The sequence below is a fragment of the Ascidia mentula genome, chromosome 4, assembly GCF_947561715.1.
Source record: "Ascidia mentula chromosome 4, kaAscMent1.1, whole genome shotgun sequence".
In the NCBI taxonomy this organism is placed as follows: domain Eukaryota; kingdom Metazoa; phylum Chordata; class Ascidiacea; order Phlebobranchia; family Ascidiidae; genus Ascidia; species Ascidia mentula.
The window spans coordinates 12,399,988-12,412,793 of NC_138569.1; the positions used below are offsets into that span (position 1 = coordinate 12,399,988).

A 12,806-nucleotide genomic window follows, 5' to 3' on the forward strand; every position below is an offset into this window, starting at 1 on the left:
TCAAACTATTTCGCGTTTTGCAACTAAAACCTTATTCAAATAGAATCAGTATTAATATATGTACCACAATAACTGGCAACACAACTAGCAATGAAAAACATAACCATGCGGTCTGCACGCGCACGTCTACTGCGCAGCCTTTGTCACATAATAACGAGTTGTGCCAAACATAGAAAACATAACGTGAAAGAATTGACGAAATTGGGTTTGGGAATCTACATCCTCCCCCAGAAAATTGGGCATTGTACCAATTTTACATCGACACAAAGATTCACAACTCAGTCTCATTCTCCTGCGCGGGGATCACCACGCAGAGCTTAGTGATGGGTCTCCTGAGGAAACCGCCGGCCGTCTTCACTGCAACGCTCCTCACCACCTGGTGTTTATCATGGAATAGTTCGGTGACTTTTCCAAGAGGCCATCGACATCGTGGAGCAGAATCATCGACGAGTAGCACAACATCACCTTTGGAAAAATTACTTCTCCTGGTGTGCCATTTTTGTCTGGAGATGATTGTCCGGGGGTACTCTCTCAGCCATCGTTGCCAAAACTCATCGGCAACATGCTGAACCAGGCGGTATCGGCGTCTGGCGTAGCAATCGCTCGGGTAGGTCATCGTCGGCGGCAATCCCACCGATGGGTTAATTCTTAATAGGTGGTTTGGCGTCAAGGGCATGTCTTCACCAACTTCCAGGGAAACTTCAGTTAGAGGTCGTGAATTTATGATGTTCTCCACCTCCAACAGCAACGTGTGTAGGGCGTCATCGTCTGGTTTTCCCTCAGGATAAATCGCCATCATAATTCTTCGGACGGTTCTGATCATCCGTTCCCACACTCCACCCATGTGGCTTGCTCCTGGTGGGTTGAACGACCACTTCACCTTCCGCTGGCGCAAGTAGTCACAGATCTGATTTTGGTTCCATTTTTCCACGTCTTCCTTCATAACGCGGTTAGCACCGACGAAATTGGTTCCGTTATCCGAGTAAATGTGTGATATTGGACCACGTCGTGCAAGAAATCGCCTCAAGACATTCAAAAAGGCGTCTGTAGTTAGGTCAGCATAAACTTCTAAATGAACAGCACGTGTCGTTATACACGTAAACAGACATCCGATGGATGAGTCAGTCCAAAACAGACAAGGACAGTCTTCTAGATTAAGTTCCTCCTTCACTGTTCGTGACATTTTTACTGCATCAAAAGCAGCCTCCAGTTCCAGTCGTGGTATGGTTTGCCTTCCTGAACCGGAAAGCAGTGTTTTGCCCATCACCAGAGAGCACGTAACGTTCGAGCGGTCATCTACTGACCTCAGGTAACAAGCACAACCTCGTGCTTCTGACAAAGCGTCAGCAAAAACATGTAACTGTACTTTGGACGCATTGGTGGTCATTCGATAAAAACGAGGTATTCTTACCTCACAAAGGTCACAGAGGCTTTCGCGCCATTTTCGCCACCTGGCTTGATCCGTGGTCGGCACGACATCGTCCCATCCAATCTTCTGTTGACACACGTCTCTGTAGATCAATCTGGCTTCTAGGACCACGGGTGCAACGAGTCCAAGGGGGTCAAACAGGGAGTTTGTCACGGAGAGCATTCCACGTCGCGTAATCGGTTTGTCCGGCAGGACGACATTAAATCCAAACTCGTCCTCCGGCAGACGCCAGCTGATTCCCAGAACACGTTCCTGTACCTCTCCGCCAAGCGGAATGTTCTGGATTAATTTGGACCTTTCTCCGTTAGGAACAGAGGTCATCACAGCATCACTCGATGACAACCATTTTGTCAGCCTGAAACCTCCCATGGACAGTAGACTTCTCAAATTTTCCACCATTTTAATTCCCATTGTTTCTGTGGGGATTGATAATAAACAATCGTCCACATAAAAGTTTTTTCTCACAACCTCGGCAACACGAGGATCAAAAAACTTCCCAAATTCACGTGCGGTTTCACGTAGGCAGAATGTGGCGCAGCTTGGGGACGACTTCGCGCCAAATAAATGAACAGTCATTCGGTGAGGCACAGGATCCTTCAGTGTGTCGCCTCCTGGCCACCACAAGAATCTGAAGGCGTCACGATCCTGCTGCGTGACGCGTACTTGATAGAACATGGCTTCTATGTCCGCAACCAAAGCCACGGCTTCTTTGCGGAATCTCAGAAGCACTCCAACTAACGAGTTCATTAAGTCTGGTCCTTTCATCAAGTGATCGTTGATAGAGTTACCGTCGCACTTTGCGGCACAGTCAAAAACGATTCGAAGCCTATCCGGCTTCTTTGGGTTTACCACGGGGTGGTGAGGAAGGTACCACTTCCGACCATCAGTACTAATTTCTTCTTCTGGTACCCGTTCGGCATGACCCTTTTCCAAAAGGATTTGCATCTGCTGAACATACTTTTGACTTAAACTTGCATCACGTGACAAACGCTTCCTAAGACCAGACAGTCGTTTCTGTGCCAATTTCAAATATTGGGAAGAACATCTGCCGAATTTCGCCACAACAGCTGTAACTGGTAATGTCCATCTTTGTGTTCCACTTGCTTGGCCATGATGTCATATGCAATGACGTCTTCTGCTGAAAACTCAATCCAAACTCCATTGCTTCCCTGTTGCTCCGGAGCCACTGGAGGAAGGATTCGGCATCCCCCAAATCACCACTTCGCATGGGGTAAGTTTCACCATCATCGGTCACGATGACGTCATCGATGTTATTAAAGGAATTGAAACGTTCAATTCCTTGCAACAGAAAACTACAGCCCCTGGAGGTTTTCTGTGGAGCATAACCTCTTAGCAACCAACCTAGAGGCGTTTTGACAGCGTCCGGGTACTCCGGATCAGGAGAGAACCGACTCTCCAAACATCGATGAACTAAGTAGTTGTCTGTACCAATAAGTAATGTGACAGACCCACCTTTGATTTGCGGTAAATGTACTCCCTTCAGATGCTTGGGACGAACAGGTGTTCCAAACTTTGGGACATGCTCAGGCGGGACAGGGATTTCGTCAAGTAACGTCACTTCCGGTAAATTGAACTGCTCTCCTCCCATCAAGGGCAGTACTGACATGGAGATTTTCACGGTGTTCAGCTCCTTTGCACCGTTGATCGACCCGAGCTGCATACGAACTGGTTCGCCTTCTACCTCAACATCCAACATGTTGATCAGCCGTTTCTCACAGAAGGTTTTGTCCGAACCAGTGTCCAGCAGAGCATATGTTTCAATTTCCTTGTCCCCGACGCGGACTCGAACAGGAACAATGTCTAACCAAGCGGACAATGAGTTGCTACCATGACAGCCCACGGTATTCAAGCAACTACCCTGCGTCAAAGACGCCGAGCCATTTCCATTTTTGTCCTCCGAAGATGCGTCCGTCGGTCGAGGTCTCGCCGGATTGTGCAGTAGCACATGATGGTATGCACTTCCACAACCTTCCTCATCGCAAACCGTCTTACTGCTACAATCGACAACCATGTGTCCCACTTCAAGACACCGGAAACACAAACCTTTCGCTCGCACAAATTGTCGTCGCTCACGATGCGATTTTCGTTTAAACGCATAGCAGACGTCGAGGTCATGCGGCTTTGCACAACAAGGACACGATTTCCTTCGTTGTGTTGACTGTTGTTCGTTCTGCACCGATTTCTGTGCACCAGTAGAAGCAATGGCGTTGTATGACGTCGCCTTTTGTCGCTTGATACCTTGATTCTTTTCGGGGCCTGAAGGAAAGAGACCTTTCCCATATATCGAGTTGGATTTCTCACTCTGCTTTACAACGAAATTCGCAAAATCCACGAAACGCGCGACTCTACCCGTTTCCCTTTGGAATGCAACAGATGCAGGAACCCATTTATATTGCAACACCACAGGTAGCTTGCTGGCAATAGCAACAATAAAGCCGACGGAATCAACAGTAGACATACCAGTGATTTCCTCCAATGATACGCAGCATCTCTTAAGGAGGACGGCTAACTTTTCCAAACCGTCGGGGTCGTTTCGTCCAATCTTCGGACTTTCTTGCAACTTCCTTTCGCAGCAACGAGCGATGATATGTGGTTGACCATAGCGTTCGTACAATTCTTTCCAAGCAAGTTCGTAGCTGACTGCAGGGTTTGAGGATGACGTATGGTGTTGACACTCGGCGTGCAATGTTGCAGCAAGTATGTAAGTCTTAAATCATCACAGTCCAATCTGCTAGCAATATGAATTTTGTATCGATTTGCAAATGACCAATAGTCCATAGGGTCGCCATCGAACTTTGTTATTTGTCGTTTTGGCAGAAAACGTTCACCAACCTCCGTATAATGAGGTATAAACTGTGTCGTAGAGGTTGGCGACTAGGGTGTTCGAATTCCTTGAACTTTATTTCATTTGGTTTAGGATCGTCGATCACTAATTCTTCAGGATTCTTGGGACACACTGTGTCTTTTCGGGGTTCGTAATTTAACGAACAAACACTAGCAGCTTCTTCCCATGCGTTCAGTTCGGCTTCTGCCAATTCTAACTTCCGTTGAGATTCGCGATCAGCGATTTCAGCCTCCAATTTTCTTTCTTTCATTCTTTCTTCATCTTGCTTGCGTGCTAATCGAGCAAGGTTTAGCTTCACACGACTTTCCTTTAATTTAATACTGTATGTCGAGCTCCTACAAGATCTTACGCTCCCAGTGTGAATAGTGGATTCACATCGTTTCGACGTTCTACTTGCGGGCGGTGAACAGCTACCAGCTTCCGAGACAGGCACCGGTGTTGAAATGTCTCGCAGCCACTGCCTGACGCGAGTGTCAAATTCGTTCTTGACTCGAACACAATCCCTTTTTCGAGACACACTTCCCGGCATCGTGGCCTCATCGGACATATCTTCACACAGGTTCATAACCTCGGTGTAGCTTGCTTCTACGGCAAGCAACGCTTCTTGCAGTTTTTCCTTTTCGCGGTTGAGCATCACCCTCTCAGCATCGAGGTAATCATCTTGTAACTGTTTTAATGCACAGCCAAGCCGTTTTCTCTTCTTCTTTGTCAGGACAGGCGTGTTGTGACGTCACAAACGGTTGTAACAATGACAGTTCGAAACTTGTATGTAACGTGCTTTTTCTGCGGATCGGCGGCGCTACACGCTACACAGCAGTTTTTTGGCCTTTAGCCCAAACGCGTCCCATCCAGTCTTCTAGGTAGCCGAGCCCGCGAAACACAACAGACACTTGTATTCGATACAGGAACGACCGGCACAACAACGCGCCAGAAATGGAACGGTTTCTAGTTAAAGAAACACAATTGTACATTCAATATATAGACAAATTCACACTATGGCAAATTCAATCGCACTTACCGAACTGTTTTGCAACCGATCTTATTCCGTAAATTATCAGTAGTGACAACACATCTTTCAGTTGCATTAGTAATCCAGTAAACTTTTCAATTGTTGCAAAGCAGTTAACAAACTATTTCGCGTTTTGCAACTAAAACCTTATTCAAATAGAATCAGTATTAATATATGTACCACAATAACTGGCAACACAACTAGCAATAAAAAACATAACCATGCGGTCTGCACGCGCACGTCTACTGCGCAGCCTTTGTCACATAATAACGAGTTGTGCCAAACATAGAAAACATAACGTGAAAGAATTGACGAAATTGGGTTTGGAAAAATACTTTTGGAAAAATACTAGTCCCGGAGAGTGTTTAAAACGTCCCTGAATTACTATCGTTGTTTTGGCATTTTATATATAATTTGCTTGCCAGGAATGACAAGATTATTCTAAACGTGAAGCAAAATTGAAAACATTATGTGAATGTTGTGGTAAGTAATGCGGAACTCTTTTGTAAATTTTTTTTTTTTCGCCAGAATGACAATAGTAAAAAAAATTGCTTGGGGCCTTAATGGATATACTTGAAAGTTGCGTCACAAAGAAATTGTTCAACAACAATTACATGTTTTTTTATGCCTTCATTTTATACAGCTGAATCCCACTTTTGCTGACCCGTGATTTTGTTTTATAACATTTCTTAGAATTGAATCAATGGATTTTATAGTTACTTGGTATCAAACAAAGGTAAGCGAAGCTGTTTAGCGATTTTGGTCTCGTTTCGTTTGATGGCGTATGCTTTTCGTGAAGCTCATTGTAATCTGCCATTTTTGCTGAATTACTATTTCCTTACATGTCGACCATGTTGGTTGTATTTTGTTTAACCACGTAAGATTTCACAAGTCGTAAGTCAATTTAGCTTAAATTTTGTTGTAACATAAGGAGTCCGAATTAACGGCGTGTTCTCAAACTACCAGCTGCAAAGCTAAGACATTGTCTATTTTAGTGACTTTTTGAAACGCAGGCGGGTGGGCATGGTGGTCCGTGAGTGGTCTCACGGAAACAATTCTGCTCAGTTTTTCCGGCAATACATGTTTTCACTATTTTACATTGCAGTTTGTTTGTTATATCGTCAGTGGTAAAAGTGATTTTTTTTATTTTCACCACAACAAGTAACAGGTATGTGTAGGGATGGGCAATTCAGAATAGCGAATCCGGAGGATTCGAATCTTAAACTATCCGAATCCAAATTGTCTTCAAACCGAATAATAGGTTTCGTTATCTACCTTCTATGTACGGTAACTTTCCGTATTTCCGCATGCGACAATGTTAAAAAATTAATATAAGCCGCCCTCGAATGCAAGCCGCATCGTAAATGTTAAAGGCAAACTTTGGTGCCCTACAGTAGTTGTCAACAAATCTGTCGTTTAAAATTGTCACGTACACTGATAACTGTGTTTGATAAATTTCATTAAAACTCAGAACCGCAGACAAAATATCAGCGTGACATTAAATAATGTAAGCCGCCCTCTATTGTAAGCATCACAAACGGTAGGTTAAACATCTTTATAAGCCGCGGCTTACAATCGAGTAAATATGGTGCGTATCTTTTTTCGTCAATATGCAGGTTTGACAGCCACAAAATTACGTTGTCGCTTGGCAGGCAAGCACATAGAAAACCTAGATACATTACAGTGCAATATACTTTTTCGTTGATTGTGCTTTGTTCTTGGAGTCATGTAAAAAAATCTTTTATGTTTATTGTGCTTTAGTGTACAAGCTAAAACAAAAACAGAATAGGATTCGGTATTCTGGATTCGATTTACCTATGCTAGAATGTTCTAGAATAGCGTATTATTCTATATTGCCCATCCCTAGGTATGTGGTTCGTCTCCGTGGTTTGTACCAGCAATTGGATATTGACATCAAACTACCACAAAGTGGAAAAGTTTGAGCCCGACTAATTTAGGAGCTAGTCAAGACCTTTCAACAGCTGCACTGAGGTCGAAATAGTGTATACTTTATGCAGCACACCTAACAAGGATATATTTTCAGATTGCTGAGTACGATTTACAAATATGGGAAAAGGCAGTGGAATATGAGGAAAACAAACAACGTTACAACAGTATTGTTGGACAAGAATCATCACCGAAAGCCGAAATGATTGATTTAGATTTGGTTAAAGGTAACTACACTTACACTAAACACCCTGGAAACGTTGTCCAGTGTTAAAAACAAATAGTGATGTACTGAAACAACATTTTTTTATTATACATTTTTTTGAAACCGAAAATTCAGTAAAAGTTGCCAAATAAACCGAAACTAATACTGGTATCCAACTCTTTAAATGCATTAAATTTAAACAATGCATGAACTGCATTGGATCTACTCATATCATCCTACCTTTTACGGGCATTGAAAGAATAACCCCGATTTTACAATTTACCCAGCAGTTTACAATGAATGTTAGTCAACTCCAAGCATCAACCGTATTCTTTATCATAGTTAATTTTCATCATTTTTGTTACAATAAAAAAATCAAAACGAATATAATGTAGCTTTCGTACAGTTTGGACAATGATTGTAACACATGCTAAAACTATGCGTATCGGCGATGCATCATTCAGTAACAAACACACAGAAAATGATTTTCCCAAGGATCAAATGAAAAACATGTCTGGTGTTTGTTTATTCTATTGTTGTATTTTATCTTTTGTTTCACTACGTACAACGTTGTTTCCCCACGAGAGTTTATCCCGCGGGTTGTTGTTACATAGCGTTCGCGTGATTTACTACTGTTTATCTTTGTGCCAATGGAGTTGAATGGCCTCCCATTGGAGTGTAGTTCAGTAAACACAACAGTAGAGGACATTATGTACTTCCAGTTTCAGTTTTATTTATTTATTGATTTGCTTATTTTTATTAATGTAACAAATTGTCTAAATTGGGCAGTTTTGCCGAATCGACCTGAATCATTTGTGACGTCAAGCAAACGCGTACGATATGCTTTTGATAGAAGAATTCTACTTTAAGACAAACAGTCGTGCTGAAACAGGATAGTTGTTCAAATATTATCGTAGTTGTTTGGATTTTAAGGTTGTGTTGACCGTCGTTGGTAGTTTCCAAATGGATTACCGTCTTTGTACGAGGGCGTGTTGCAAAACGATACTTCAATGAACACTATTGATTTCCAGTTTTTAAAGGATGTATCGTTAGCGACTGTAAATGCCAAGACTTACGTCTCACTAATAACGCGTCTTCGTAACAGTTGTATTATTACGTCACTAAATAATTAGTTGTTGATCATTCCTCGTTAGTTTTTGCGCTATTTGTATGATTGTGAAACGTAATTAAGCGGAAAAGACGCGCCCGATATACTAGCGTCTTTCAAAATGTTGAAAATTATCCATAAGGTCCACACGTTATTGTTGGTAGCCTATTCCAGAACGTTTTTCCTGAGCGTACAAGTTCTTTTTCGGCCGAATCAAATCAAATTATTCGGCCAACACTAAATCTTCGTGATTCAGTCGAATAAAATCGGCAAACCGAAGCTTAAGTACATCACCACTTATTGTGTCATTTCAAGTACAGATTTCTGTGTTTATCTGGTTGCAGAAACTGCAACGATGCGGTGGTAGGTGAAATCGACTTCGATTGAATAAACCAATTCGAAATGTCTTGTTTTTAACAATTTGATTTAATTCATACTTCGACATTGGTGTCGCTGGTACAAGACAATGCCTGATCGAGGGCTAGATTCTTCTAAAACTAAGCCACCAGTTTTACCCCAAATGATATTGTATTGGTTACAATTACAATATATCTGGCCGACGGCTGGTTTACAATTTTGTCACGAGGCCATGTAGAAAAATCAGTTACAAACCTTTAGCTAGGGATAAAGTGTGTATGTTTTTGGAAAGAGAACATTTGCAACGTAAAAAGCAATTTGGAAGTGATTTCTTTAATGTAGTAGTAAAATTAGTTCCTCTTAACGTGCTTTTTTACCCGACCATTTGTCCCAAAAAAACTTGCGTTTGTGTATAAACCTCCTCAAAAAATTACGCACAAAATATCCAGTTATGCTCAGCCATTTCCGCACCGATGATCAACCCAGTGTTGTTTAAAACTTTTGCATAGTACCATCCTGGCTTTCAATTTGTTGACTTTGGTATTTGTCTTGGAAAAAAAATCACGTGGACGCGTTTTTAGGTTCAGCCTTCAGCAAAAACAAGCCACAACACAATGCTTTGTCTGTTCTTTGGATGGGGTTAATAAGACAACTTCTGTTACCATTTTTTTATCGCTGGTGGATAAAACAAACATCTGCAAAAATATACGTTGTCTACCTTGCAACGTATTTTGTTCAAATTGCAACAATATACATATACTGTTCAGCAAAGAGCATGGAAATAGAGGTTAGTGTTAAGTTTTTGGCAACCTTTATTCTGAGGCAAATAAACATCATTTTAGAGGTGCATATGAAGTGATGATGGGTAAGAGTAATTTAACGGTTCTTGGTCATTTAAGTTTCGAGGATTCCACCAGATTGAATTTCAAATACATCTGTGACGTGTCACGGCCCTATAACCCTGAAGTTTTGATTGAATTTTAGTTTGAAATACATCAAACTCTAACCGGAATCAAAAATTAATTGTTAAGACATCAAATTACCATTCAACTCTACGAGCTGGTTACACAATGTGGTACGTTTCGTTCCTGTTTCTCGGGGGTTGCGTAGCTGTGCTCGATTACATCTTTGAGAATTTCACTCACAGGGAACATATTAGTTTGACAATCTCTTATAGTTTGCCTTAGAACTTCAAGCGTTCTCAGTTGTTCATGAGATGCAGATTATTGGTAAGGCTACAAGGTTAACCATACTGGCGAAAAATTAATAATATCCTTAAAATCAGACGCAGTTTTGACACAAAACCGATATTTCGTAATGAAAAAGCATCGTGCTTCTTTTTTAGTCAATGTCGATGGAAAACCCTGGTTATACCCAGTGGTGGGATTCAGCCGGTTCGCACCGGTTCTATAGAACCGTCTCACGAAATTTTATGAGATCAGCGAACCGGTTAGCATTACTGGTTACTGTCAATATGACTTTTTGTAACAGAACCCGCTGAAAATATAACTTTTGTGATAGAACCGGCTGACAAAAAATTTGAATACCACCACACCTATACCAAAAATCCTTTTTGCTCGGGTAATTTTAAACTCATTTGCGACAGAAGTACCATATCCACTAATTGCGATCAAGTTGCACCAAAAATTTCTACAGAATTTCTTTGCAAGGCATTTTTCTTGATATTTTCGCATGGACGCGGTTTTGACAATCTTCATCGGCAGGCATAATGAGGCACAATCTGTGTATCGGCTTTCGCATGTCATTTCCCCTCGATCTGACGACGACGTTTCGAACGACACCGTACTAATCCGGGTAGACGGAGATCACTCTCCCAATCGACCACAATGATCTCGGGGATTGATTGTCCACCAAAAGGACGATATCATTTTGCCGTAAGTTTCTCTTCTGAACGTGTCACTTCTGTCTTGTAATAATGGTGCGCAGATATTCCCTTGACCAACGCTTCCAGAACTGGTCGGAAAGGTACTGAACGTGACACCATCCACGGCGGGCGAAGCAATCGTGACTGCTCGTCATAGTCGGCGGCAGGCCTGCAGCTGGATTCACTCGCAGCAAGTGATTTGGAGTCAGAGGTGTCTCGCTATCGCCATCCAGCGTTACTGGCGTCAGTGGACGAGAGTTAAGAATGCACTCAACTTCCATTAGGAATGTTTGCAATTTATCATCAGTTAGGATTCTCTCGCCGGTTAAGGCATTGAGGACTCTTCTGACAGAACGAATCATTCGTTCCCACACATCTCCCATGTGACTGGCGCTGGGTAGGTTGAAACTCCATTGTATCTCCTTTTGCTTGAGGTAATCTTCAAGTTTATGCTGATTCCATGCACGAATCCCCTCGCGAAGAATTCGCTCTGCACCCACCAGGTTTGTTCCGTTGTCTGAGTACATGTTCAGCACAGGACCCCGGCGCGATATAAAACGCGGAACGCATTTATAAAAGCGTCCGTACTCAGGTCAACAGCATCATCCAAGTGAATCGCCCGAGTGGTCAAGCAAGTTAACAAGCAGCCATATCGTTTCATCTCGCTTCGTCTTTGTCGCACTATTAGTGGGCCGAAATAGTCCACTCCAGTGTATGCAAAGGGATGCGTATGCATTTGCAGTCGGGCTGCACGAAGCTCGGACATCACTTGCGTTTCCGGTCGAGCGTCTTTTCGGCGACAGACTAAGCATTGGTCGAGGACACGTTTAACGACCACGGAATCTTTAATTATCCAGTAACGCTGGTTCAGCAGCGTTAGCGTGTGATTTACTCAACAATGGCCTGCTCGCTCGTGAAAGTGAGCAACAATCAAATCCGTGATGTACGAATTGTGCGGCAGAATCGCTGGGTGACGCGCTTCATATGCAATTGGCGCTTTCTGTAGGCGTCCACCGACGCGGAAAACGCCATTGACTACAATAGGATACATCTTAAACACTGGAGATCGTTGTTTCATCTTTTTCCGTACACCACTTTCAGAGACAGCCACCATCCATTACGCAAAGTGGTCTCGTTGAACAAATTTGACAAGTTGCACTTCTGCAGCCTTCATTTCCTCAACTGTAACGGACGGAGACGATGCCACTACCTGGACCTTTGTTCGTTTTAACAAAAACGACTTATAACGAAGTACACAGACAGTGGCTCGTTTAACCTTAAACAACGATGAAAACCTTGTAAGCAAAAAATTTACACCGAAACAGGATTCCACCATGGTAAACACCTCCGCTTTTTCTTGTCAAATATCTTGGCTTCAACTGTTGCGACATCACCGTATTCAAACTTGTTTGGCCAATTGTCTGGACCTTCTATCAAAAATGACGGACCAGTAAACCACAACCCTGATCCTAACAGACCAGCTGCCGTTATCCCGCGAGAAGCCAAGTCTGCAGGATTTTGCTTCGTTGAAACAAGTTGCCAATGATGGACGCATGTGTTCCGTTGTATCAAGGCGAGACGACGGGAAACAAAAAGTGTAAAGCGATGACGGCCATTGCGAATACTTTGTAACACTACAGAAGAATCGGTCCAAAAGATCTATGGACGTAAATCCAAACCGAGCTCCTTTCTTATGAGTTGCTCCATCTTGACAGCTGCGACAGCTGCGACAGCTGCCATGAGCTCGAAACGTGGAATGGAGGATTCGTGTTGCGGGGCCAAATGGGACTTGGCCATCACCATAGTGCATATGACCCTGTTGTCAATGCCCATAGACCGCAAATAGAAAACGGTGCCGTAGGCCTCCTTCGACGCACCCGCAAACACACTTTCTATAATAATCGTGTGTGGGCAATTTGAAAGAACGCGAAATGCTGACTTCGTGCAATTCGGTCAGCCCAGTCAGCCATCCTTCCAAGCTCCTGAGATCCTTGGCAGGC

The 12,806-nt window shown here is 42.9% G+C and overlaps 2 protein-coding genes across 2 annotated transcripts in view; one reads left to right on the top strand and one right to left on the bottom strand.

Moving 5' to 3' along the window:
* Positions 1–271: 271 nt before the first annotated feature.
* On the bottom strand, positions 272–4,929 carry LOC145898098 (uncharacterized). The gene is made up of 3 exons (XM_082986534.1): positions 4,279–4,929; positions 2,530–4,157; positions 272–2,423 (listed from the first exon to the last, which is right to left on the bottom strand). Exons 1-3 carry the CDS (start codon positions 4,927–4,929, stop codon positions 272–274), a joined length of 4,431 nt encoding a protein of 1,476 aa, XP_082842660.1.
* A 2,462-nt stretch (positions 4,930–7,391) lies between these two features.
* LOC145898099 (protein PHTF2-like) overlaps positions 7,392–12,806 on the top strand; it is a 41,417-nt gene continuing 36,002 nt past the window's right edge. Inside the window, exons 1-2 of the mRNA XM_082986535.1 lie at positions 7,392–7,478; positions 9,503–9,708. Coding sequence (XP_082842661.1) covers positions 7,454–7,478; positions 9,503–9,708 — 231 coding nt within the window. The 5' untranslated portion in view covers positions 7,392–7,453. The remainder of the gene's footprint in view (positions 7,479–9,502; positions 9,709–12,806) is intronic.

Coding starts and splice junctions, on each gene's coding strand:
- LOC145898098 (XM_082986534.1), bottom strand. CDS start 4,929: ATGCTCAACCGCGAAAAGGAAAAACTGCAAGAAGCGTTGCTTGCCGTA. Junction 4,158..4,278: donor ACCTCATTATACGGAGGTTG/GTGAACGTTTTC, acceptor TGATGATTTAAG/ACTTACATACTTGCTGCAAC. Junction 2,424..2,529: donor ATGACATCATGGCCAAGCAA/GTGGAACACAAA, acceptor GTCTGGTCTTAG/GAAGCGTTTGTCACGTGATG.